Source organism: Lathamus discolor, chromosome W (assembly GCF_037157495.1).
Source record: "Lathamus discolor isolate bLatDis1 chromosome W, bLatDis1.hap1, whole genome shotgun sequence".
NCBI classification, from domain to species: Eukaryota; Metazoa; Chordata; class Aves; order Psittaciformes; family Psittacidae; genus Lathamus; species Lathamus discolor.
In genome coordinates this window covers 1,076,699-1,104,470 of record NC_088908.1, presented here as the reverse complement: position 1 = coordinate 1,104,470, position 27,772 = coordinate 1,076,699, and the positions used below count along the sequence as shown (strand labels likewise).

Here is a 27,772-nt window from a genome sequence, read left to right as displayed (position 1 = left end):
TAAAATATAATTCATCTGGATATACAGTGGACCCCATATGAACTGCAAGTGCCCAATTCTTCAAAAACCTACTGCAACAGAATGTAATCTTTTGTTCTCTGCACTGCAATACCAAATTTGGGTTCAAACAAGAAAATCTCCCTGGTCATAGTCTAAACCAACTGCCCTGCTCAAGCTGTGTGAACAGACCCCATTAAAACAGAGGTGGTGTCTTTCTGCGTTCAGTAAATTCAAGGGCCAGTTTGCAGCCCTGAACAGAAACAGTCTGTTTCAGGGGAAAAATGCTGACATCAAATCGTTTACTCACTGGTTTCCAAATTCAGATGCCACAAAGAGAAACCCCATTTTCAGCACACACATGGCAGCAGCAACGGGAACAGTGTCAAAGTACTTCAGCCGAATCTCTGTTACCTGAAAGCAGAGGAAGATGTGACTGTACTAGCAAAGGGCTAGAGTTGTACATGTGTGATTTAATTAAAAAAGCTGCTCTGCAAAGAAAGGAAGCAGGAGAGTGGGCCAGGTTTAACCACATCAGTAGTTTAGGGCAGAAAGTTATGAATCACAAAATCCAGCAGCCAATTTTGAACACGGAAGTCAGGTTGCCCGTTTTATTCAAAGACTTTCAGCTTTGGTAACACTGAGTCAGTTTGGAGGAAAAAAAAACCCCACAACAAACAAACACACACCACCCCAAAAAAACCCAAACAAAAAACACAACCCCAAACACAAACAAAACAAAATCCAACAAAACACACCAGCTGCAAAATAGCAAGTTGTCTAATAGAAAAAAAAGAAATTTGCTTCACTGAACACCAGCCATTCCCCAACAGGTAAAGAAATAACTGTCTTGAGCAAATTTCTACATTTCATATGGTTGCAACAGCCCTTGGTGAAACTTCCAAGAATGATCTTAAGCCACTCTAAAGATGACACACAATCATCCCTTGTACCAAACTGACATGTTTAGATGAAGGAAGAACTAACATTCAACATTTACTCAAAAACCTCACTGCAGCAGAGATCTTTTCATTGCAAAATACTAGGACAAGCAGCAGTAAGCCACTGCAAGCTTGTGATTTCAACTCATGGACCAGCTCTACCTCTATTTGCAAAAAAGACCAATTTGAGCATGTAAATATTCAATTAAGAGATGAAAAAGAAATCATCTACTATGATCAAGAGAAACTAAGTCCCCCAGAACTACTTTCTGAAATCCCCCCCCAGCAGGTTCATGGACCATACTTCCGATCTTTTGAAGAGGGGACTACCTGCAGAACATCTAAAATATGCCCAAGTGACTCTGCAGCACAATTGTTACAGGAAGTTCTCATGGGGGACTTCAACCACCCTGACATCTGTTGGAGCGACGGTACAGCCCAGCACGAGCAATCCAGGCGGTTCCTCAATTGTGTGGAAGACAACTTCCTTCAGCAAGTAATAAAGGAGCCGACAAGGAGAGGTGCCATGCGTGACTTCGTGCTCACCAACAGGGAAGGGCTTGTTGAGAATGTGGTGCTCCAGGGCAGCCTTGGATGCAGCGATCACGAGATGGTCGAATTTGAGATCCCCAGGACAGTGAGAAGAGCGTGCAGCAAGCTCACTGCCCTGGACTTCAAAAGAGCAGACTTTGGCCTCTTCAGGAGCCTGCTTAGTAAGGTTCCATGGGATATAGCCCTGGAGGGCAGGGGGGCCCAAGACTCTTGGTTGATATTGAAGGATCACCTGCTACAAGCTCAGGAGTGCTGCATCCCAACTAGAAGGAAGTGCAGCAGGAGGGCCAGGAGACCTCCTCGGATGGATAAGGAGCTGCTGAGGAAAATTCAAAGGAAAAAAGAGGCTTATAAAAAATGGAAGCAAGGACAGGTGGCCTGGGGAGAGTACAGGGATGTTGTCCGGGAAGCTAGGGACCAGGTTAGGAAGGCTAAGGCCCAGTTAGAATTAAATTTGGACAGGGATGTTAAGGATAACAGGAAGGGATTCTACAGGTACGTAGCAAAAAGAAGACAGAGTAGGGACACCATAGGCCCCCTGAGGAAGCTCCTGGGAGAACTGGCTACACAGGATTTGGAGAAGGCTGAGGTTCTGAATGACTTCTTTGCCTCGGTCTTCACTGGCAAAGGCTCTGACTGCACCACCCAAGTCTTAGAAGGCAGACGCAGGGACTGTGAGAATGAAGACCTTGGGCCCACTGTGGGAGAGGATCTGGCTCGAGGCCATCTTCAAAATCTGAACGTGCACAAGTCCGTGGGACCTGATGGAATCCATCCGCGGGTCCTGAAGGAGCTGGCGAATGAAGTTGCTGAGCCACTGGCCATCGTATTTGAAAAATCCTGGCAGTCAGGTGAAGTTCCCGACGACTGGAAAAAGGGAAATATAACCCCCATTTTCAAGAAGGGGAAAATGGAAGACCCGGGGAATTACAGACCAGTCAGTCTCACCTCTGTGCCTGGCAAAATCCTGGAGCACATTCTCCTGGAAGGCATGCTAAGGCACATGGAAAACAACAAGGTGCTTGGTGACAGCCAGCATGGCTTCACTAAGGGGAAATCCTGCCTGACCCATTTGGTGGCCTTCTATGATGGGGCTACAGAATTGATGGACAGGGGCAGAGCAGTTGATGTCATCTATCTGGACTTGTGCAAAGCGTTTGACACTGTCCCACACGACATCCTTGTCTCTAAATTGGAGAGATATCAATTTGATGGATGGACCACTCGGTGGATAAAGAACTGGCTGGATGGCCGCACACAAAGAGTTGTGGTCAATGGCTCCATGTCCGGCTGGAGACCAGTAACGAGTGGTGTCCCTCAGGGATTGGTGTTGGGACCGGTTCTTGTTTAACATCTTCACTGCTGACATGGACAGTGGGATTGAGTGCACCCTCAGCAAGTCTGCCGATGACACCAAGCTGTGTGGTCTGGTTGATACGCTGGAGGGAAGGGATGCCATCCAGAGGGACCTTGACACGCTTGTGAGGTGGGCTGATGCCAACCTTATGGAGTTCAACCATGACAAGTGCAAGGTCCTACACCTGGGTCGGAGCAATCCCAGGCACAGCTACAGATTGGGCAAAGAAGAGATTCAGAGCGGCCCTGCAGAGAAGGACTTGGGGGTGCTGGTCGATGAGAAAATGAACATGAGCCGGCTGCAGTGTGCGCTCGCAGCCCAGAAACCAACCGGATCCTGGGCTGCATCAAAAGGAGCGTGACCAGCAGGGCGAAGGAGGTGATCCTGCCCCTCTACTCTGCTCTTGTGAGACCTCACCTGGAGCATTGTGTGCAGTTCTGGTGTCCTCAACATAAAAAGGACATGGAACTGTTGGAACAAGTCCAGAGAAGGGCTACGAGGATGATCAGGGGACTGGAGCACCTCCCGTATGAAGACAGGCTGAGGAAGTTGGGGCTGTTCAGCCTGGAGAAAAGAAGGCTGTGTGAAGACCTCATAGCAGCCTTCCAGTACCTGAAGGGGGCCTATAGGGATGCTGGGGAGGGACTCTTCGTCAGGGACTGTAGTTTCAGGACAAGGGGTAATGGGTTAAAACTGAAACAGGGGAAGTTTAGATTGGACATAAGGAGGAAATTCTTTCCTGTTAGGGTGCTGAGGCACTGGAATGTGTTGCCCAGGGAGGTTGTGAGTGCTCCATCCCTGGCAGTGTTCAAGGCCAGGTTGGACGAAGCCTTGGGTGGGATGGTTTAGTGTGAGGTGTCCCTGCCCATGGCAGGGGGATTGGAACTTGATGATCTTGAGGTCCTTTCCCACCCAAACTATTCTATGATTCTATGATTCTATGATCTTGAGGTCCTTTCCAACCCTAACTATTCTATGATTCTATGATTTTGCAAACCTTGTACTGTGTCTCTGTATGAGTGAACACCAGTTACAACCGCAGGTGTAACACTGTATCACATAAACCAGGTGCCATTACACGGATAAACCCATAAAACTAAATATTTATCACTTCAGAGAATCAAAATAATTGACTAAGGACTGTTCTCCATAAATGCTTTTGTTGCTCTTCACACAGTGCTTACCATGTCTTCATCAGTCTCCAGAGTAATTTTGAAGATATCTCCCTGCTCTGTCTGGGCCAGGAAGAAGAACATGGACTTGGTCTTATGTGTAGCAGAGCAAACAAAAATCATACCCCTCTCTGGATCATCCAAGTCATTCTGTCAAGAAAGAAAGCAGAGGTCATTGGTGGAACTACCTGGCAAGTGCAGATATGATTTCACCAACTGAAGTATTTCCATTCCACAGGTGCCTTAAGTGCTGACAGCATGTGAGGAGGCTTTAAACACAAAGCAGATCTCCATTGCACCCGTAATTACCCTTGGTACACGTCTGCCTCAGAAGGAAGCACATTTCTAAGACACTGTGCCAAAACATCACCCTTCCTATCCTATTTGCCCTCCCCTCACCAGACAATTATCATGTATCAAAGCCAAACTCAGAGGAAAGGGCTGCAATCCACATACAGCCCTTTGCGAGCACCTGAACCTTGGCAGGTGTTCAAAGCACACAACAATTTGCAACACCAAAGGTGGAGGAAGCAGTCTTAGATGCAACAGAGCAGCTGTTAAATTCACCTGTGCACACACAGCAATCACGACTCACCATCTCAAATAATCCCATTGTACACTGACAGCGCTACCTGGTCAGTCTTTGGAATATCTCCAACATAAGTATCAGAGATGAGACATAAACCAAGCTCACCACTTCAGTCTATGCCCATCTCCATCTTCCCTCCTGGGTAACATGCAGCCAGTAAGGTATGCGAGAGGCTGACACACTTTTAACTTCTTTTTTCTACTTTAAAGCCTCCCTGACACCTTTTAATCTCAAAAGGCAAATACCAAGCATTCACAGAGCACTGACAAAGTTAACCTTAAAAAAAAAAAAGGGTAGTAATCCCAAAATTCTCACCCGTCTCCTGGGAATTGGGCATCTGATATCAGGCTGGTCACCAAAGTTTTTGTAAGTAATATAGTTTTCAGAACAGATCAGCACCCCGCTAGGTCCATCAGAACCACCAGGAACTGAAACACACAGAAGAAATATTACGAGAACAGCCTTTACCACAGATCTGAGTTGTTGCCTGCAGAATACTTTTAGGTTTCTTTAAAGCAACATAGCTTCCAGTGCTCCCCATCACCCTACATAACAAATCTGCTCTTACTGAAGGGGAAGACAAAAGACCAAGTACAGCTGCCTGTGTTGGCATGACAAGAGGGCAGATAGAACTAGGGGACCAGAAAGGAGAAAAAAGGACACAGCTTCAGACAAGTGGCTTATCCTTCCTGGCTTATTCTTGTCTAGAAAGCCACACCGTGCCCAAAATACCACATTAGCAACTTGTCAGTTAAACACAACCCTGGGGTTACTGGCATGCTTGCTTGCTATCAAAAAAAAAAAAAAAAAAATCCACCAGATTGTTTCCTGACATACCTTTCATTATTAAAAGTGCTTTTTAAAAATGCTTCAATTCAGATGCCAACATAACGAAATATCCTCAAAATAGTGGTAGTGGTCAGATCCAGTCCAGTACTGGATGTCCAACAGCTGCCTACAGAAGATGCAACAACAGGGCAAGCACACAAGAATGCTCAAATAGCTTAGCTTCCTTCATGCTTGCTTAGCTTCCCTTGTGCTTGGAGAGGAACCTGTAGTGGTTTCCCACACTGAAGGCATTAGGTTGGCTTTGTATCCAATCCTTGTAAGCAGGCTTTTAAGTCCATGGATTCATCTACTGCCTTTCAAATAACTATTAACTGATAGAATCCCACGTGAGAGTACAAGAGCACCCACACATTACCTAAAACTACATGCTTTTTCATCTGTTCCTGGCTACATGCAATCTAGTTAATATCTCTTAGCTTCAGAATCCAAAGAATATCCAGAATACATCTCAATGAAGAGATGGGGAGCACTTTCACACCACAGCTGTATGTAGGAATTCTTGCACATTTCCATATATGAACCATCACTCATTACCTAACTCCAAAGTCAATCAATTTATACTGATGCGAGGAATAGTAACAGACTAAGGAAAGGGTTAAGAGTTTTCTTCAAACTATGTATTGATTGTCTTAACTTAGTATAGGGAACAGGTATGTTCTTGTTCTTGCAAGTTAAGCTATAACCCAGAATAGAACAGGTAGCCGAAACACTGTTGAAAATCAGAGACTCTTTTCCCCTCAAGAAGATGAATGTCTGACAGGAATTTGTTTCAACTAGTTTCTATAAGACTTGAGGTTGCCAGCTGGGGAAACTGTGCCAAGGGTGAAAAGTGCATGGTGAGGAAGACTGCTTACTTCATCTTGAAGACCCCTGCCCACAACCATCAGAAGGCAGCGCGCAAGTGCCAAAAGGGAGGAGACTTATGATAAGTACCTAAACTAATTATAACATCCCCACCGAACTCTCGGGAACCTAATGAATAAGTATGTTTGTGTATAATAAATATCCAGCTTTTGAGTTCTCAGTGTGCGAGTTAGGAGGAGCGATCCCCCTCGCACCTGGCGCCGCAATAAACATACCTGCTTTATAACTCTTTGTGAGTTATGAAGTTCTGTTCTGTAAATGAATTTGGCACCCCAGATGGGACCCTCTCTGTCTGGCTGCGGGACCTGTTGAGGACAGGACTCCTCTGGGCACCCCTGAGGATTTCTCAGGGGGGACTCCCCAACTCACCCAGATCACCACAGGGGCAGACAAGGACCATCTGGAACGGAGAAGGTATGTTTTGATATTTGGGTATGGGCAACCTGTAAGTCATGAGGAGATGCCCTACGCAAGGTGAAGGGCTTCGTCCTGCCCTGGGTAACTCGGCCAAGGATAGAAATTCCGGAAAAAGTAGGTAACTGTACTTTTGGGTAGACGCCTGAAAGCTTTGACAAGTAAGGTGCCTAGAACCAGTTAGTGCATGTATTGTTTGGTAGACACCTGAAAGCTTTGACAAGTAAGGTGCCTAGAACCAGTTAGTACATGTATTGTTTGGTAGACACCTGAAAGCTTTGACAAGTAAGGTGCCTAGAACCAGTTAGTACATGTATTGTTTGGTAGACACCTGAAAGCTTTGACAAGTAAGGTGCCTAGAACCAGTTAGTACATGTATTGTTTGGTAGACACCTGAAAGCTTTGACAAGTAAGGTGCCTAGAACCAGTTAGTACATGTATTGTTTGGTAGACACCTGAAAGCTTTAACAAGTAAGGTGCCTAGAACCATTCAATAAGGGAACATACTTAATTTCAATTGCTAGTATTTGGTGAAATCTCTCATCCAACAAAACTTGGAAAAGAAGGGTAAATTATTTGTTGATACTTGTCTTGTATTTGTAGAACTTAAGGTCTTGTGTTTAGTTTGTTGTCTTGTTTATATGTCTGACTTAAGTGTTTAGAATTTTTGTATAAGATGTGGTTATAATACCCCTTTCCACTTAGCATTGTGGAAAAGGTTTTATTGCTGTCAGTATAATTGTGCTGTGTGGTTAAACGATTAAGATGGGCGGACAGTAGAGTGGGGGAATTCTTAAGAAAAATCCTCTGGGGTGTGTTCTGGCACACTGGAAAGACCTGGGAGGACTGGGAGGTAGTGGCAAGAACACTGTAATAAAATATTGTAATCAGTGGTGGCCACTGTATAGATTGGAAGACAGTGAAAAGTGGCCACTTAATGGAACACTGAACTATAATACGTTATTATAGTTGATGTTATTTTTGAGAAGGCACGTAAGATGAAGTTTCATAGGCAGACATGTTCTTTACTCTGAGAAATCGTCCTGAATGGCAGGCAGAGTGCAGTATAGGGGCTCCACAGAATCCAATGGTCTTAGCCTTAAGACCCACAATGGGACCCTAATACAGCAGTTCATCTGGGACTATTAAATGAGTATAAAAACTGAATTCTTAACAGAATGTGAGTCAGAATATAATACTCAGATATTACCCCTCAAAAAAACAGATGGAAATTACAGAATAGTACAGGATTTAAGGGCAATAACTAAGATAGTAGAAGATTTATATCCGGTGGTTGCTAATCCGTATACCCTCCTAACAAAACTGAAGATTTTAATTGGCTTAGTTTACCGTGTTGGACCTGAAGGATGCCTTCTTTTGCCTACTTTTGAATTCTGAAAGCCAAATATTGTTTACTTTTGAGCGGGGAAACCCCGACACAAGAAGAAAAATATAGATGACGTGAACAGTACTACCACAAGGGTTCAAAACCAGCCCTACTCTTTTTGGAAATCAGTTCGCAAAGGAATTGGAGTTGTGGGAAAAGCAACCAGGAGATGAACTGTGATTGCAATATGTGGATGACTTATTAATAGCCACTGAAACAAAAGGAATTTCTTGGGACTTAACAGCTACCGAGTTTCTCCACAGAAAGCACAAATAGCCCAACAGCAAGTATCATATCTAGAATATGAGGTGACTGCAGGACAAGGAACTTTGGGAGCTGTGAGAAAAGAGACCATCTGCCAGACTCCGTGGCCAGAGACAATCAAAGAGCTTCATACATTCCTAGGTATGACTGGATGGTGCCACCTTTGGATGGACTAAGGGTGAAGCCCCTCTATGAACTCCTAAAGGTGAGCACAAAAGAACTTGTTTGGACTCGGGAAGCAGACAATGCTTTCAGAAATTTAAAAAGGAGCCTGATGGATGCCCTGGCATTGGGCCTCCCTAATGTTACTAGACCTTTTCTGCTATTCTCCCATGAGAAGCAGGGGATAGCCCTGGGAATCCTGGCCCAAAATTTGGGGCCATATTGGAGGGCTGTAGCTTACTTCTCCAAAGAATTGGATGAAGTTAACAAAAGATGGCCCAGTTGCCTGAGAGCAGTATTTGCAGTGATATTGAATATTCAAGAAGCATGAAAATTCACGTTTGGACAGAAAATGACAGTGTTGGTGTCCCATACTGTCTCTGCAGTGCTGGAGGTAAAGGGGGCACATGGGCTCTCTCCCCAATGATTCCTCAAGTGCCAGGCTATCCTGATGGAACAAGATGATGTGGAAATAACTGTTACTAACATTACCAATCCAGCTTCTTTCCTCACTGGAAACACAGGAGAACCCATCTCTCATGACTGTCTGGAAACCATCAAAGCAGTATATTCCAGCTGATCGGACTTAAAAGAAGCCAAAAGAATTGCTGAAGAAGGTGGTATAGAAGTGCAAGCCTTAGTCCCAGAGGATAAAATCCAAATTGAGAACGAGCCTAAGTATTCTAAAGAGGATAGGAAGTTAACTGATGATTTAGGAGGGGAAATAGGAGACACCGGATAGTTCCCTCCACATTATTATGGGCTATAGTCATGGCACATAGAAAAACTCACTGGGGAGTAGAAGCTTTGTATGCACATCTACTCAAAATAATGAGAGCTAGGAATATGTATACCTCTATTAAGCAGGTGACACAACAGTGTGAAATATGTCTGCAGAATAATCCTAAAGTGGGACCCAAAGCCCAATTAGGACAGATAAAGGAAATTATTCAGGAGAACAATGGCAAATTGACTTTTCAGAACTCCCAAGAAAATGGGGGTTTCGATATTTGCTGGTAATGACTGATACCTTTTCAGGTTGGCCAGAAGCTTTTCCATGTCGAAATAATAAAGCCAGAGAAGTAACAAAAATATTGTTACAAGAAATAATACCAAGGTTTGGGGTCCCAGCAACCATTTCCTCAGACTAAGGACCTCATTTTGTCGCAAAAATTGTCCAGCAAGTAAGCAGACTTTTGGGGATAGATTGGCAATTATATATCCCTTATCACCCACAGTCCAGTGGTCAAGTGGAAAAGACGAACCATTTAATTAAATTGCAAATTGGGACAGGAGGCTAATTTGTCTTGGCCTCAATCACTACCTCTGGCTTTGTTGAGAATCAGAATTAAACCAAAACTAAAAACAGGTTTAAGTCCCTTTGAAATTTTATATGGACAACCATATATTGTCCAAGAAGGGACTTCAGGACAGAGTGGAGAACAATCCCTTAACAATTATGTAATAAATATGCAAAACCAGCTTAAAAATATAGGAAAATTAGTCTTGGGAACCAGAGCTCAAGGTCTTGATAGACCTATACATAACACTGAACCCGGAGACTATGTATATGTTAGATCTCTTTGAGAATCACCTCTAGAACTGAAGTGGGAAGGTCCGTTTCAAGTGCTGCTGACTTCTCATACGACAGTTAAGGTAAAAGAGCAAGCATTGTGGATTCATCATACCAGAGTAAAGAAAGCCCCTAAGCCACAATGAGAAACAACACCTACTGGACCTCTGAAGCTTTGAATTTGGTGAAGCAACTGTATTTTGCATAATGGGAATACAGCCTTGAAATTAGAATCTATATTTGAAATTGATACAGAATGTGACCAGAGTTTTAAATAAGAGTGATTGCTGGATCTGTACTCAGCTGCCTAAACCAGGAGAAAAGTCAGGCACCATATTTCTCCTGGTTGAGGCAACTGGTTGCAGGAATCTTAATATTAATAATTTTAATATTGATTACTTTTTGCATGATACAATGTTTTTTTTGGTGTTGTAAAAACAGTAGAAATTATTATATTTGAGAAATTTATAAATCAATAGTGTGGCTTTGGAAATACTGTAATTTGGCAGTATTGTTTGTAGTTTCGTACCGTAGTTATTCAGTAACCAATGTTAACAATGGTAGGCTTGGTGGCAAGAGCTAACATAACCATATATGGTGAAGGGTATATGGGTGGATTTAAGAAAGTATTGTGAAAGTCTATCGAAGCAGAAATTATGGACACACCAAGGGTAGTCAAGTGAGAATAAGAGAATGCTGGTGTCCACACAATGGTTGGGACATATCCAAAGAACAGAAAGGTGAAAAAGGACAGAGCGAGGAAGACTTCTTACTTCATCTGAGGAAGACTCCTTACTTCATCAATGCGACCACCAGACGGGGCTGCGCAAGCGCAGAAGAGGCTGATGTCGTAATAGACCGATGTGGTAATCCTTGATGTATACGTATTAGTTAATGATGTAATCCGTGTTGAATATATATTAGTGACCAAATTTTTAGTGTATAAATCGCGAACGCGATGTGACGAGGTCGAAGCCAGATTTGGGCGAGTTCCCCTGGTTTCCCAGCGCTGCAATAAAGCACCTCATATAACCATTCCGGTGGTTATGTGTTTATTCTTACGCTAACATTGTCAGCTCTCTGAATGGCCTGATAGAGTTGATTCTGCAAGAAAGGCAATGCGTAAGGCTTCCTGCTGCAGGCTGGAGCAGGGAAAGAGAATTATGAGTAGACAGTGTGTGTGTGGGAAAGAAACAGAGTGAAGCGATGCTTCTCTGCACAATAAACAACTACGAAAACAGAAACCTCACACTACTTAAAAAGTCATAAAACCAATGGCTCCAAGATAGGAACAGCACTTATCAAAACTCAGCCTGAACTCAGAGGCCATACTCCACAGGCAGAGACCAGAGATAAAACCACACGTTATCTGTTTTGATTTGAGCAGTTGTGCTGAGCACTGGGATTTGACACCTCTTAGCCTGTATCTGTACAAAGAATGTAACAACCTGGATTTCTGATCAATCTTGGGTGACAATGACCAACTCCACTATCTTCAGCACTGCAATAACTGATAAAAGAGTTCTAATGAAGACTAACCTCAGCTTATTCACCATATTCTACCAGGAGCTGCATGGACAGAAGGGTATGCTGGAGAACCAGCTGCTCTATGGAATAGCATATACATTATTTACTCTTGTACCCTGCAATATCCAGGAGCCCAGCAACGTACCGTTACCTAGCAACACTAGATATGGCTAAAATAAAGTACAAAGCCATTTCCAGTCCACCTGCACACTAAAGAAGAGAGCACGTTTCTCTATTGTGATGTGAGCACACAAGCAGACAGATAGTGACAAGTCCCAGACACCTCCTCAGTCCAGTTACCTTGGCAAGATTGAGACAGTGGAATTTACTGCTGACGTTCTCAGCCAGGTTACAGGTGAAAGTGATCATCCCCTCCAACTGCTGGGCATTTCCCTCAATGACCTGTAAATTAGGGCTGGAATACAAGCAAATTGAACATGAGATGCAAATATTAAATAGTCCAATGGTCTACAGCAGCAGGATGGTTCTTCCTCCAAACCCAATTGCTTGTGTCAGCAACAGTATCTCTGAATTCATACCCCTCCTCCAGAAGCAAAGCATCAAAATCAGACTGCCTTGCTACCAGACAGGGCATGAACAAGCCACTGAGGCTTTATGATATTCTCTGCTTCTGAAGGGGAAGATGAAGTCTGTAAACTTGTGCTCCAAGCTTCTATTGGACATAAGGCCACTTGAGATGGCTTTCCAGACTGCGTGCACAAGCTCACCACAAAGAGGCAGCAAAATTTGTCATACTTGTTGATTCAGAGAAATCTCCAGGAATTTGCCAACAAAGTTAATTTCTAAATGAACCCCATTCTTCCCTGTAAACAGCCTGATGCAAAACATCTGATCCAAGCATCGATGTTGAAACCTGACAGTCTCTGGGGTGAGACCTTCAGTCTATGCCAAAATGGGTCAGTCTGTGTGAGAGTGCAGCAGATCCTTCTGTTAGTGCTGCTGAAAAGAACCGGGTGCCTAGGGATAAGGATCTAGCTACTATTCCTTACTACAAACTGGTTTAAAGTCTGACATTTTCTGAGAATGAATGTTATTCCCTCACAACACTGAAACAAATTTTCACATCACACAGTAAGCAGGGAGGTACTGAGCAGTGCACAGCAGCAGAAAGAAGGGGAGAGGGTGGAGATCACTAACCGTATGCGATGAAGTGCAATCATCTTGTTCTCTATAGTGCTTTGCTGTTCCGGGAGTGCATCCAGCTCTTCCTGCACGACTTTCTGAAATAAAAGGATGAAGACAGTCTTATGTGACTTCAGCTCTCCTCCAGGCCAGCCACTTAACACAGACGAGTTAAGGACATGCAGCTAGCAAGGCATCAGTGCTTCCAAGAACTCATATAACAATTAAATACTTCCTAATCTGTCGTTTTAATCCTGTACATTTTTATATTTGCCATTTGAAAGCATCGGTTCTGCAAACCTCATCACACAACTTTTAAGCCAGACAACCGACAAGCTCCCCCCGGCTGTGCTTTCAATGCACGGTGACCCCGAATCCAGGGGCTGCTCACGATTCGTTGGCACCAACTCTGCAGAGGCGACACCGTCCCCTCAGAGCAGTCCCGAGGGACTGTCTAGCGCGTATTTGACTTCTCTGAAAAGGATCCGGACGACAGGGGCAACCCCGACAACGAGGCACCGACACAACCGACACACACAAGCCATCGCCGCCAGGGGTCTTGCGGCCTCCCGCCCAACACCCCCCCCCCCCCCAGTCAGCAAAAGTTGACAAGCAGATATTCTTTACTGCGGCGTTGGGAGACACGGGAGATCGCTCCTCCAAACATGTCTCGTCCAAGCATCAGCCGGGCTGTGATTATATTGCCCTTAAACATACATATTCATTAGATTACATACATTACATCATACTTTTAGAGAATGCCTCCCGCATGCACAGTAAAATGTGGCAGTGGGCTTTATGACCCCTGCTGGTTTGATTTAGGATCGCTGTCATATCAGTAACCACCAGGTGGTTCTGGCAAAGTTTATCTTAGTGTTGGAAGAGAGCAGGATTTTGTATGATAAAATAATTGTGTAAAATAGTAGAAATGATTATGTTTAAGAAATTTATAAATCAATAGTGAGATTTTATATATATATATATTAGAAAATGTTATAACTTTGTAGTTTTGTATCATGGTCGTTTTGTAACCAGTGTTGCAATGGCAATCCATAACCATATATGGTGAAAGGTGTATGGGTGGATTTAGAAGAGTATGTACTGGAGACTATACCCAAGTAGAACCTGTGCATAAGATAGCCAGAAGAGCATGCCAGAAGCAGTCAAAGGAAGATAAGAAAATGCTAGCGTCCACACAAGGGTTGGAATATACTCAAATAAGGGAAAGGTGAAGAGGACAACCTGAGGAAGACTTCTTACTTCATCTGAGGAAGACTCTTACTTCATCGGAACGACCAGCAGGCGACCACCAGAGGGGGCTGCGCAAGCGCAGAAGAGGCTGATGTCGTAATAGACTGATGTGGCAATCCTTAATGCATATGTATTAGTTAAATGTTGTAACCCATGTTGAATATGTATTAATTGTGAAACTTTTAGGATATAAATTGTGGACGCGATGTGAAGAGGTTGGAACCAGATTTGGGTGCGTACCCCTGGTTTCCCAGCGCTGCAATAAAGCGCCTCATATAACCATGCCGGTGGTTATGTGTTTGTTCCTACGCTAACATCTGGGTCGCCAAAATGTTACCAAGATGTGTTTCCAATATATTGAAATTTCTGCAAAATGCTCATTGACCAAATTGTGTTCCAATTTTGTTTTAAACTATTTGTTTTTTCACACTCCCATACCTTTTCTTGCCTGTTTATCTTAATTTCTTTCTTATAGATACACTTTCCCCATTCACCTCTTATAGAGGTAAATTGAGCATTTTGGTATCTTTCACAGACTGGCTTTAGTATCAAAACTGCAGGATCTCCAAAAACACCTTCTTCTCGATACTCTGTTACTGTCATGTTTTTTGTTACCTCCTTTTCCTGACAAGTGATTGTTCTGTTAATTTCTGAAAGAGAGAATGTTATTATTCCCCATTCAATTGGTTCTCCTGCCGCTTTGGGTATTGGTAAGCATGCTGTTATTCTGCTTGTGTTTTTCATCTTTGCGAAATCTTCAATCAGACCTATCATTAAATTTTCCTCATGATTTCGATGATATGATTGGATTATCTGTGTTGAATTTACTGATCTTTTAGTCCTTTTTCTTGTAACCTCAGTTTCTCTATGGCCAATTGTATATCCAGTCCTATAGGACCATTTATCTTTTTCCAAACTATCCTTATTGGTGTTGGTCCTATTGGAATGGTTTCTGTGAACTTGCAAGTCAGAATGGCATCTTGTTTCAAGTCGTTTTAAAACATCTTTCTGAGGGATTGCTAGGATAGGAACAGCTGTCAGCTCTGTTAATGACCAAATGACAATCAAAGTTTTGTAATAGAACCCAGACATCTTATTTACATTTCAGTTTTAGTTTCGTAGGGCCTAGTACCTGTGTTTCCCAAACCTTTGGAACCTTCTTTACTCGTGAATAATGTATCCAAGAATCTATTCCTTCTACCTTTACTGCTGTGAATGTAGTTAACAGTACTTGATACGGTCCGTCCCACCGTTCTTTTAATGGTTCTTCGTTCCAGTTCCGGATGTATACTTGGTCTCCTGGTTGGATGTCATGTGCTGGATTTTCCAGAGATAGTGGCCTGTTCCACACCAAAGTGCTTCGCAGTCGAGTTAAGGTTCTACCGAGAGACAGCACATAATTATAAACATCCTGATTCCCTTTAATATGGGTATTAGGGTTGGGTTCCGGTGCCTCGTATGGTTTTCCATAGAGGATTTCATAGGGGCTTACTGACATTTTGCTTCTGGGTTTTATTCAAATTCGTAGCAGAGCTATAGGCAATGCTTGTGGCCATTTTATTTTGGCCTCCTGACATATTTTACTGATTTGTCTTTTTATTGTTTGGTTCATCTTTTCTACCTGTCCACTAGATTGGGGCCTCCAAGGAGTGTGTAAGTTCCATGATATTCCTAATAGTTTACTAACTTCTTGCACTGCAGTTGCAATAAAATGTGGACCCCTATCTGATAATAATCCTAAAGGAACTCCAAATCGTGCCTTAGTCGTCGTGGGGGATTTTAACTACCCCGATATTTGCAGGAAGACTCACACAGCCAGTCATTCACAGTCTAGGAGGTTCCTCGAGTGCATTGATGATAATTTCTTAATGCAAATGGTGGACGTACCAACTAGGAGAGCAGCGCTGCTAGATTTAGTACTCGCCAACAAGGAGGGATTGGTTGAAGTGGTGACGGTCAATGGCAGCCTTGGCTGCAGTGACCATGAGATGGTGGAGTTTAGGATCCTGTGTGGGAGGAATAGAATACCTAGCAAAGCCACAGTTCTGGATTTCCGAAGGGCCAACTTTGGCCTCTTCAGTCAACTGCTAAGGGAAGTCTCATGGGAAAGTGTACTAGGCGGTAAAGGGGCTCAAGATAGTTGGTTAGCATTCAAGGACTGCTTCTTCCAAGCTCAGGATCGGAGCGTCCCAATGAGTAGGAAATTAAGTAAGGGATCTAGGAGATCGGCGTGGTTAAACAAGGAGCTGCTGGGCAAACTCAAGTGGAAAAGGAGAATTTATGGATTATGTAAGGAGGGGCTGGCCGCTTGGGAGGAATATAGGACAGTTGTTAGAGGATGTAGGGAGGCAATTAGGACAGCTAAGGCCTCCTTGGAACTCAATCTTGCTAGTCGGGTTAAAGACAATAGAAAGGGCTTCTTCAAATACATAGTAAATAAAACTAACACAAGAGGCAATATAGGCCCACTGCTGAACGAAGTGGGTGCCCTGGAGACAGAGGATATAAAGAAGGCAGAGGTGCTGAATGCCTTCTTTGCCTCTGTCTTTACTCCTGCAGACTCTCCCCGAGGGCCCCGGATTTCTATAGCCCCAGAAGGAGTCAGGACAAAGGAGGAGTTTGCTTTGGTAGATGAGGATTGGGTTAGGGATCAGCTATGCAATCTGGACATCTGTAAATCGATGGGTCCGGATGGAATGCACCCACGGGTGCTGAGGGAGCTGGCGGAGGTCATTGCTAGGCCACTTTCCATCATCTTTGGTAAGTCGTGGGAAACGGGCGAGGTGCCTGAGGATTGGCGGATGGCAAAGGTCACACCAGTCTATAAGAAGGGCAAGAAGGAGGACCCGGGTAATTATAGACCGGTCAGCCTTACCTCCATCCCTGGAAAGGTGATGGAACAACTTATTCTTGACTCCATCTCTAGGCATATCAAGGATGAGGGGGTCATTAAGAACAGCCAACATGGTTTTATGAGGGGGAAGTCATGTATGACCAACCTTATAGCCTTCTATGAGGAAGTGACTAGGTGGAGGGATGATGGTAGAGAGGTAGATGTAGTTTTTCTTGATTTCAGTAAGGCATTTGATACTGTCTCCCACAGCATCCTCATAGATAAGCTAAGGAAGTGTGGGCTTGATGATCAAGTAGTGAGGTGGATCGAGAACTGGTTGAAAGGAAGAAGGCAGAGAGTTGTGGTCAATGGCGCAGAATCTAGCTGGAGGTCTGTGACTAGTGGAGTCCCTCAGGGGTCGGTGCTGGGACCGGTGCTGTTTAATATTTTCATCAATGACCTGGATGAGGGAACTGAGTGCACCCTCAGCAAGTTTGCTGATGACACAAAACTGGGAGGAGTGGCTGACACACCAGAGGACTGTGCTGCCATTCAGCGAGACCTGGACAGGCTGGAGAGTTGAGCGGGGAGAAACTTGATGAAATTTAACAAGGGCAAGTGTAGAGTCTTGCATCTGGGGAAGAACAACCCCATGGACCAGTACAGGTTGGGGGGTGACCTGCTGGAAAGTAGTGAAGGGGAAAGGGACCTGGGGGTCCTGGTGGATAGGAGGATGACCATGAGCCAGCAATGTGCTCTTGCGGCCAAGAAGGCAAATGGCATCTTAGGGTGCATTAGAAAGGGAGTGGTTAGTAGGTCAAGAGAGGTTCTCCTCCCCCTCTACTCAGCCTTGGTGAGGCCGCATCTGGAATATTGCGTCCAGTTCTGGGCCCCTCTGTTCAAGAAGGACAGGGAATTGCTTGAAGGAGTCCAGCGCAGAGCCACAAAGATGATTAAGGGAGTGGAACATCTCCCTTATGAGGAGAGGCTGAGGGAGCTGGGTCTCTTTAGCTTGGAGAAGAGGAGACTGAGGGGTGACCTCATCAATGTTTACAAATATGTAAAGGGTAGGTGTCAGGATGATGGAGCTAGGCTTTTTTCAGTGATATCCAGTGATAGGACAAGGGGCAATGGGTGTAAACTGGAGCATAGGAAGTTCCACGTTAACATCAGGAAGAACTTCTTTACTGTGAGAGTGCCAGAGCACTGGAACAGGTTGCCCAGGGGGGTTGTGGAGTCTCCTACACTGGAGATATTCAAGGCCTGCCTGGACAAGTTCCTGTGTGATGTACTGTAGGTTACCCTGCTCTTGCGGGGGGGTTGGACTAGATGATCTTTTGAGGTCCCTTCCAACCCTTGGGATTCTGTGATTCTGTGATTTCTCTAAGTAACCATTTCACCACTTCTTTTGGCTGATTGGTGCGACAGGGAAAGGCCTCTGGACATCCAGAAAAAGTGTCAACCCCTACTAAGATATTTGTATCCTTGTACTTTTGGTAGTTCTGCAAAATCAACCTGTCAATAATCTCCTGGCTCCATTCCTATTCTAATTTTTCCCATTTCAATTTGTCTCTTTACTACCGGATTGTTTTTCAAACAAATTTCACATTTTGATCCCACTGATTTTGCCATAGTTAACATCTGTGTGGAAATTATTCCCTTTTTAAATAAGTTACCAATGCCTCTGCACCCCAATGACATTTTTTGATGTTCAGTTTGTAGAATTTTTCGCATTATTGCTGGTAGCACTATTATTTGTCCCGTTGTTGTTACATACCACCCTTCAGAGTTCTTTTGGGCCTTTAAGAGTCCTGCTAATTTCTCATCTTCTGTTGAATAGTTTGGGCTTTGTGGAAGATAGGTATGGAGTGGGCTTACCTTCAACGGTATCAAAGCCATCATGTTCCATACCTTCCGGGCTACTTGGCGGGCTGTCCGATCTGCTAATGTATTTCCTTCAGATATTTTTGAAGTTCCTCTTTGATGCGCTTTACAATGCATGATGGCTACTTGTTTAGGCTTTTGCACAGGAATTATTAATTCTAAAATTTCCTTCTGATATTTTATGTTAGTCCCTTGTGAAGATAAAAGTCCCCGTTCTTTCCATAATGCTCCATGAATGTGTACCACACCAAATGCATATTTTGAGTCTGTCCATATATTTACCTTTTTGTCATTGCTCAGTTCCAATGCTCTTATAAGAGCTATCAATTCTGCCCGTTGGGCTGATGTTCCAGTAGGCAGTGCTTTGGCTTCGATTATCTTTTGTTGCGTTGTCACAGCATATCCTGCATATCGTGTCCCGTTTTCTACAAAACTGCTTCCATCTGTAAAGAGTTCCCAGTCTGGTTATTCCAGAGGTGCAGCCTTCAAGTCCGCTCTGGTTGCATATGTATGTTCGATGACTTCTATACAGTCATGTTCAAGAGTTCCTTCTTCTAAGTCTGTTCCTAGAAAAGCTGCTGGGTTTAACAGGTTAGTAGTTCTCAAGCTTATATCATCCTGCTCCATTAGGATTGCCTGATATTTCATCATCCGGCTAGGGGACAACCGATGTCCCCCCTTTTGTTCCAGAACAGTGGTTACCATATGTGGCACAAATACGTCAATGTGTTTTCCCAAAGTTAGTTTTCTAGCTTCTTGAATCAAAATAACAGTTGCTGCTACTGCTCGCAAGCATGAGGGCCATCCTGCACTCACCGGATCTAGTTGTTTTGAGAAATATCCCACTGGTCTTTTCCAGTTCCCAAGTTTCTGAGTTAACACCCCCAATGCCAATCTCTGTCTCTTGTGGATAAATAATTGGAAATCTTTTGTCAAATCTGGGAGTCCCAATGCCGGTGCTTTTGTCAGTGCTTCTTTTAATTTCTGAAAGGCTTCTCTCTGTTGTTTGTCCCAGACAAAGGCATGTGATTTTTGGGCCTCATACAGGGGTTTGGCAATTAGTCCATAGTCCATTATCCATAGTCTGCACCACCCTGCCATGCCCAAAAATATTCTCAGTTCATGCAAGTTCCGTGGTTCTGGGATAGCACAAATTGCCTCTATGCGATTTATTCCCAGCTTTCGCTGTCCTTGTGAAATTTCACATCCCAGATACAACACAGTCATGCATGCAATTTGTGCCTTTTCTTTTGAGACTTTATAACCATTCAAGCCTAGCTGATTCAGGATTTCAATTGTCACCTTTATGCACAGGGATCTTTGTTCTGTTGCAATAAAAATGTCATCTACATACTGTAGTAAAAGGTATTGTGATCTCGGTACCTGTATTTTTCCTTGGGTGGTCCATGCTTCCAATTCTTTGGCCAGTTGGTTTCCAAATAGGGTCAGACTGTTTTTGAATCCTTGTGGAAGTCTGGTCCATGTCAATTGTGTTTTCCGTCTATTTTGTGGATTTTCCCATTCAAATGCAAACAGTTTCCTGCTACTTTTGTCGAGGGGAATGCAGAAGAAGGCATCCTTTAAATCAATCACTGTAAACCATTTATATTTTTCCTTCACAGATGTTAGCAATGTATACGTGTTTGCCACCACCGGGTGGATATCTTTTGTTATTTCATTTATTGCCCTCAAGTCCTGTACTAATCTATACTCGCCGTTTGGTTTCTTTATTGGGAAGATTGGTGTGTTATATTCTGATTCACATTCTTCTAAAATCTTGTATTTTAAAAATTTCTCAATTGTTTTTATAATCCCATATCTTGCTTCTAGCTTCAATGGATATTGTTTAACCCTTACTGGTTTAGCCCTGTCTTTTAATTCTACTCTTATCGGCTGAGCTGCCTTTGATTTTCCCGGGATTTCTGTTTCCCAAATTGTTGGTATTACGGCCAGTTCCACTTCTTTTGGAATTTGTGGAATAGGTTTGTCTGAACTAAAATCTGTCCTGTTTTGGATTCAGGGATTTACATTATCAATTCGCCATTTTCAAAAACAATCGTAGCATCCAATTTACTCAATAAGTCCCGTCCTTGTCGTGAAAGGAAGACTTGGACGACTCAATATGAGTTACCAGCAAGCTTCGTTTATTGCAAGTCTTAACACCTATTTATATGGTTTCTAACTAGGTCACACATATTTTGTTAGATACAATGTAGCTTTACAAGGACACTGTTTATGGTTTCTAATCAAGTTATACATATTCTGCTAGATACAATGTAACTTCCCGAGGATGCTGTGTCCTTGGTGATAACTTGCTGCTCCGTTCTCCTCCTGGTCTTAAACCTGTTGATTGTGGTGTTTACCACATTCCTGCTCCACCAGCTGCAGCATGTCTATGTGACCCTTTTTGACAAGCCATTCCCCCACAATTCCCCCGTTTTTATTTGGGGTGTGAGGGCCCCACATTTGTGTTATTGACTGCAAGACTAACTTATAAGTACATTGTAGAAAGCAAGGAAAAAGCATTAATATAGCAAGCACTACTAATAATATGAGAATTCCAGTTTGAAGGAGCTGGCGCAGCCATCCAGTGATGCCTCAATCTTCCCATGGGATACCGAAAAAATCAGTGGTTATTTTAATCTTAGAGGTATGTTCCTTAAGCCATTGAATTTGTTTATATATGGACTCTCCATGTTGAGATATATTAAAACAACACATACCTTCAAATTCTACGCAACCGTGTCCTTGGGCTAAAAGCAAAAAATCAATTGCTGCTCTGTTCTGTAAAATTGAATGTCGCACGCTGTTCATGTCCTGAGATAGTTCTAACACTTGTGTAGTAACATTAGATTGCTTGCTGACCCAACAGGCTAATTTGCTGATTGATGTCAAGGCGTGTGCTGTTCCTATATTTGGTACAAGCGAAGCAAAAACTCGGGAGGTGCTGGACCATAATTCAACGTTATCGTCACAGTTTTGAGAAAGTGGCTGGGTGCTGCGTTTTCTACGAGACGCAGCCCATAAGGCACTGACTGTTGTTTTATTTAGTGCTAATAATGACAACTGACCCAAATAACATGGTCCCCCGTGTGCAAAGCGAGGTATCCCATGCCATGCACGATCTCTACAAATGAGAAAAATGTTTGGGGGAAGTGCTAAGGCACTTTGGTTAGCCCAAATTCGCACGTGATTGGACCCCCACCCATATGCTCGATATTGACCACACAGGTTGGGAATATTAAAGGTGGGGTTTTTAGGTGTTAACCAAGTTGTATTTTGTTGTTGATGAATAAAGTTACCTAAAAGTACGCAACCAGTTTCATTGGCGGTTACGTTTAGACTACGGCTGCCTAACAATTCAATTTCTTGAGGATCCCATGGCAAGGAGACATTTAACCTGGACAATAATAATGCCGTACACTGGCTGCTATTGTCCGCCCGGGTACAATTGTTAACAGAATATGCTGCAAAACTCTGATTATTATAGCTGGGGATCCCTATTAAACAGGTACGAAAGGGATCCGTGGCAGAGGCAATAGCTAGACAAAAAGAATTAGCATTAGTCTGATTGGCCCATGTCACCCACAGGTTAACTCGGGGATCAATGTGCTGTAGCATGCCATTTACCCCGAGCAACACACAACCGATGCCCAGGATCAAGAGGCCTAGTGTGGCGACCGCCATTCCCTCTACAGGGGGCAGTGGACTTGCCCTCTGAGCTTGAAGTATTATGGATTGTCAGTTGGTTAAGTTCTGCTCGGCGAGTTCTGTCGAGCCGGCCTCCGTGGTCGAGCCAGGCGTCACCGCAGGTTTGGCCCAACGACTAGGCACCCAGATGGTACCTGTGGGGGTAAGAACACACAGATAACCCCGGCCTACATATATCACCTTGGCAGGGCCCCCCCAAACACCTGTCTGTGGATCCCTGTAGTAAACCTGCATATCAATCGGGGGACGATCAGACATTTTAGGAAAATGAACAACAATGGGAGGTTCGTTATGGTGGCCAAAAATACATAGATGATTGAGCACAAACAGCACTTTGGCTAAACGTTCTCTTGGATCAGAAATGTCGTCCTTTAGTTTCGACAAATAGTTTTTTAATGTAAAGTTCGCTCGTTCTACGACTGCTTGCCCAGTTGGGGAGTGTGGAATGCCGGTGATGTGCTTAATGTCCCATAGCTGTAGGAGTTGTTTAATGCTGTTGCTGCTGTATGCTGGACTGTTGTCCATCTTAATAGAGGCAGGCCTTCCCATAACTGCAAAGGAGGCCGTCAGGTGCCTTTTGACGTCTCGAGCTTTCTCCACTGGCTGCGCAGTCGCCCAAATCATATGGCTATAAGTATCTATTGTTACATGTACGAATTTTAGTCGACCAAACTCTGGGACGTGAGTAACATCCATTTGCCACAGTTCATTGGACCGTAGTCCTTTGGGATTTACTCCGATTCCGAGGCCTATCCCCTGATTGTGGAAGCTACACACGGGACAGGCCTGAACGATAGCTCGCGCTTCAGTCAGTGAAATGCCAAAGCTGCGTTGGAGACCCTTTGCATTCTGATGGAAGATCATATGCGCCCATCGGGCCCTGTCGAAAGCGGGAATTGGGGCCTCTTATTGCGACGAGGCGGTCTGCTCTTGCATTGCCTTCCCTGAGTCCTTCGTTCCATTGGTGACTACGAATATGCAACATTGCATAACGCTCCGATCTGAGGTCAATAGCACGCTTTAGCTGCATCAAGAGACTCGCCAGCCGCTGGTTCTTCAAATCACGTATGGCGGCGTCCTCAATATGATTAGCTACTCCGGCCACATAAAGGGAGTCTGATATAATGTTGATCTTCTGGTGAAGCCATTGGAGGAATACCCACACTACAGCATACAACTCCAAGGTTTGAAGCGTATCCTCGGGTTGCGCCTGTAAAATCTGGTGCCGCCAGTCAGCCCCATCTTTCCACGTCACCGCTGCTGTTCGTGATCGTTGGCCGGCGTCTGTAAACACCGTGATTGCGTTTGCAAGGGGCTGAAGCGACCGTTTGGGTTTCTTTAACCAATGGTGGTTAGTCATCCATGCCAGGGTAGGTGACTCCAATGGCCACGTAGTGATCAGCGAACCACTTTCTAATAGTGCCGCTTGAAGTTCCATAGAGGAGCACAGATACCAATCTAAGTCGGTCTGCCTCATGGGAATTTGGATTTCTCTTGGGGGTAGCCCCGTAATGGCAAGGACGCGCAGTCTGCCCTTTTTTATCAAGTCCGCCAGAGTAATAATATATTCTTGCACTGTACGACGTGGCTGCAGCGGGGGGGGCAATCCATTCCAATACTATACGTTCAGGCTGGCCACTACCCTCCCCCTTTTTTATTTTTACCTGGGAAATGGCACCGAGAAGGAATTTGGGGCCAGTTAGAATGGTTAGATCTATCGGAACATCTGGTAAGCGTCGTGCAGTGACATGATTGGTGATAGATTCTGTGATGGATTGCAACAGCTCCTTTTGTTTTGGGGAAAGTTCCACAGTAGAGGCCGGGTCCGTTCCCTTTAGTAGGGGACGGAGACCATCAAGCAGTTCATTTGGAATCCCGACAACTGGGCGGAGCCATTGCAGGTCACCTAGAAGTCTCTGGGCATCATGTAGCGTTCGAATGTGTGTATCCACAGTCAGTTTTTGTGGCCGTATTTCATGATCAGTGATTGTCCAGCCCAGGTATTTCCAAGGAGCTGTTTGCTGAATCTTTTCCGGGGCTATTGTCAGTCCACGGTCACTCAGTTTTTCTGCTACAGTTTGCAGTTGTACGGTGGTAAAGGGCTCCTTTTGAGCTAATAAAATATCATCCATGTAATGGTATATAACTACACTGGGCCAGGCCTTACGGAGTGGTTGAAGGGCTGCATCCACATACAGTTGACAAAGGGTAGGTGAGTTCCGCATTCCTTGCGGTAATACTGTCCACTCATAACGCTGAGCAGGGGCTTCCCGATTAATAGAGGGTAGAGTAAATGCAAAGCGCTGCATGTCATCTGGATGCAGTCCAATTGTGAAAAAACAATCCTTCAGGTCCACAACAAGTAAGGACCATTGGTCTGGGATCATACTGGGATTTGGGAGTCCAGGCTGTAAAGCTCCCATTGGTTGCATTTGCTTGTTGACAGCATGCAAATCATGGAGTAACCTGTATTTACCAGACTTCTTTCTTATTACAAAAATAGGCGTGTTCCATGGACTCGTGGATAAGTGGAGGTGCCCTTGTTGGAACTGTTCCTTTATTAAGTGATGAGCTTGTTCGAGACTTTCCCTTTTTAGAGGCCATTGCTCCACCCATTTGGGCTCATTTGTCGTCCATGTGAGGCGGATGGGGAAAGTCCATGCAATGACCTTATCTAAAAAGGTGAGTTGGATGTGAGTATTACCCCCATTTGGGCTAACACATTGCGCCCCACCAAGGCATGTATTTGTGAGGGGAGTGGTATTAATTGTACAGTAGAGTCGACCACCTTATCATCAATGGTAATCTGTAGTCGCGGGGATTGACGGGCGGTTGTTACCCCCCCCATGCCTGTAACGGTGGCTCCTGTTGGGTAGGTTGGCCAGGTAGCGGGCCACTTATGTTCAGCTACCACAGTGACATCAGCCCCTGTGTCTAGCAAGGCAAACAGGTGAATTTGCTGTCCCTTATATTCCAGTGTCATTTGTTTTTGAGGTCATTGGCCCAGACCCACTGTTAACATTACTGCTGGGCCCACGGAGCCAAAGCCCCCTTCTCCACGGCAAGGGGAGTTGGCAGGGAATCCTTGAACAAGGTGCGGTAAAGGTATAAGCTGTGCAATTTTTGAGCCGGCAGGAATATATATTGGCGGGTGGAATGTCTGTACCATGATGTGGATTTCACCTTGACAATCGGCGTCGATCAGTCCAGTTATGATGTTGAGTCCTCCAATGCTCACTGACGACCGTCCAATCAGAAGGGCCCCAACCGCTTGTTCGTTGATCATTATGGGTCCTTTCACTCCTGATGGGATTCGCTGGGGGGTGTTATCTATTAGGGTGGCATCTACTGCGGTTGCCAGGTCCAAGCCGAGGCTTCCCGCGGTGGCTGGGTGCAGGGTGGGTGGGGAGCAATGTGGGGGACTACTTGTGTCATCACGCGGGTCCCCCTCGCGTTCTGTCCTCCGTTTCCCTGTAGTCTTCGGCAAGCGGCAGGGCAGTGCACAGCAGATTGGCATTGAGGACACCAGACTGCTCCGGGGGGGCAGTTTCGCCGGAGGTGGCCCTGCTGGCCGCATCGGAAACAGCGGACTCTCAGAGCTTTTGCTGGTACTGGTTGGCTGGGCGAGCGGAGAGGAGCGAGGGCTGCGAACACTTGGTTTCGGGATGTTTCTGCTTGTGCTTTCAATCCCTCTCCTAATTCTTTGATGGCATTCACTAACATAGCCTGATTACCGGTAGGGACTTGCGCGGCACGTTCTAATAACTCCTCAACACTCCAATTCCCTGGCAGTGTCACTATAAGATTTTGAACAACGCTGTTTCCGTTTTGCAAGACACACTGCTTTAAGGTAGCTCCTTGCATATATTCCGGCACCCCTGCTGTTTTTATGGCTGTGGCTATTCTGTCTACAAAGGAACCTAATGGCTCATCCCGACCCTGCCTCAGGGACATATAGGAGGGAGCCGTGGCCATTGTCTCCCTGATTTTATCAGGCCCTAGGAGGGCTTGTGCCTCTGTACGTAGAAAAGGACCCAACCCCATCAGCTCGGGGACAGTCAGCCCGTATAAAGGATCCCCGGGGTGGCGTTGTTCGGCCACTGATTCTTGGCAAAATGCTTGCCAGTGTGCGTTAAATAACAACTGCTGATGTGGGGTTAATATGAGGCGGGTGAGACTCTTGACATCATTGGGGAGTAACAGCCCCCCCCAGATATAATCCAACATTTGTTTAGCTGGTTCCCCCTGAATACCACATTCGCTCACGCTCGCAGCTGCAACAGCAATTTCCAATCTAACGGTGTGATACTAGCTGTAAGGCCACCCTGAGGCCCCTGCTGACAGGTCACCGGGAATGCCTGTAACATATCAGCGGCAGCCTCAAGATCCCCCTCCTGGGCAGCCTGTGCGGCTATCTTTTTCCATATACGTTCACGATTAATACCCATGCCCTTGTTGCCAATTTGCAGGTTTCCCTCCTCCACCAGCTTACTCACGTCCCCAGATTCTGCGTCCCCGGGGGGCAGCTTTTCAGCCAGACCCGGGGAAGCAAGGACCGGGGGGGGGGGGGGGGGGGGCGGTATATAGACCGTATTGGTGAGGGGCGGCAAGGGCCACGGGTCTCCCGCCCCCCCCCTCCACGAGGTGTTAGAGGAGACCGCGCCGAGCCGCTCGGCACGGTGCTGATCTAACGCGTTAGCAACTACCCGCCAGGTTTTTCCCAAATGCTTTGCCGTTTTATCACCGTCAAGGTTGGCTGCCCACAGCTTATCTCCTAGTTTCTGCCACTCGTCACTGTCAAAGATCGTATTGGGGTCGAGGAAACAACCTTTCGCTACTCCATAAGCTACCACTCCCGCTAATTCCTTCTTTAACTCCTTCTCCTTAATACCACGCTTTTCTAAAAAGCAATTTAATAAATCTAGGGCAGCTTGCCTCTCCATACCCCCTTTTAAGGTACTCGCGCTCCGTTGCCCTACGAGGCTTCGGCTGCTCCTCCTCCTTGGTGCAACGCTGCCGATGCAGCCACTGCAAGTCCGGCGGCGCCCAGATCCCATCTATATGGTCGTCCTCTCGCGCGATGCGCCGCTTTGACCCTCCGGGGCAAGATCGGAGCCAAGTGCCACTTTTCACGGCCGTGGTGTCGGTACCCTCCGCTCCGTGTTCGAATCACGTCGGGGTCACCATTTGTCGTGAAAGGAAGACTTGGACGACTCAATATGAGTTACCAGCAAGCTTCGTTTATTGCAAGTCTTAACACCTATTTATATGGTTTCTAACTAGATCACACATATTTTGTTAG

General features: G+C 45.1%; 1 protein-coding gene across 1 annotated transcript in view; it reads right to left on the bottom strand.

The window, feature by feature from the left end:
• LOC136004426 (splicing factor 3B subunit 3-like) overlaps window positions 1–27,772 on the bottom strand; it is a 62,491-nt gene that overhangs the window by 31,280 nt on the left and 3,439 nt on the right. Inside the window, exons 2-6 of the mRNA XM_065660913.1 lie at window positions 12,807–12,889; window positions 11,949–12,063; window positions 4,924–5,036; window positions 4,032–4,169; window positions 308–411 (exon numbers count right to left, since the gene is read on the bottom strand). Coding sequence (XP_065516985.1) covers window positions 308–411; window positions 4,032–4,142 — 215 coding nt within the window. The 5' untranslated portion in view covers window positions 4,143–4,169; window positions 4,924–5,036; window positions 11,949–12,063; window positions 12,807–12,889. The remainder of the gene's footprint in view (window positions 1–307; window positions 412–4,031; window positions 4,170–4,923; window positions 5,037–11,948; window positions 12,064–12,806; window positions 12,890–27,772) is intronic.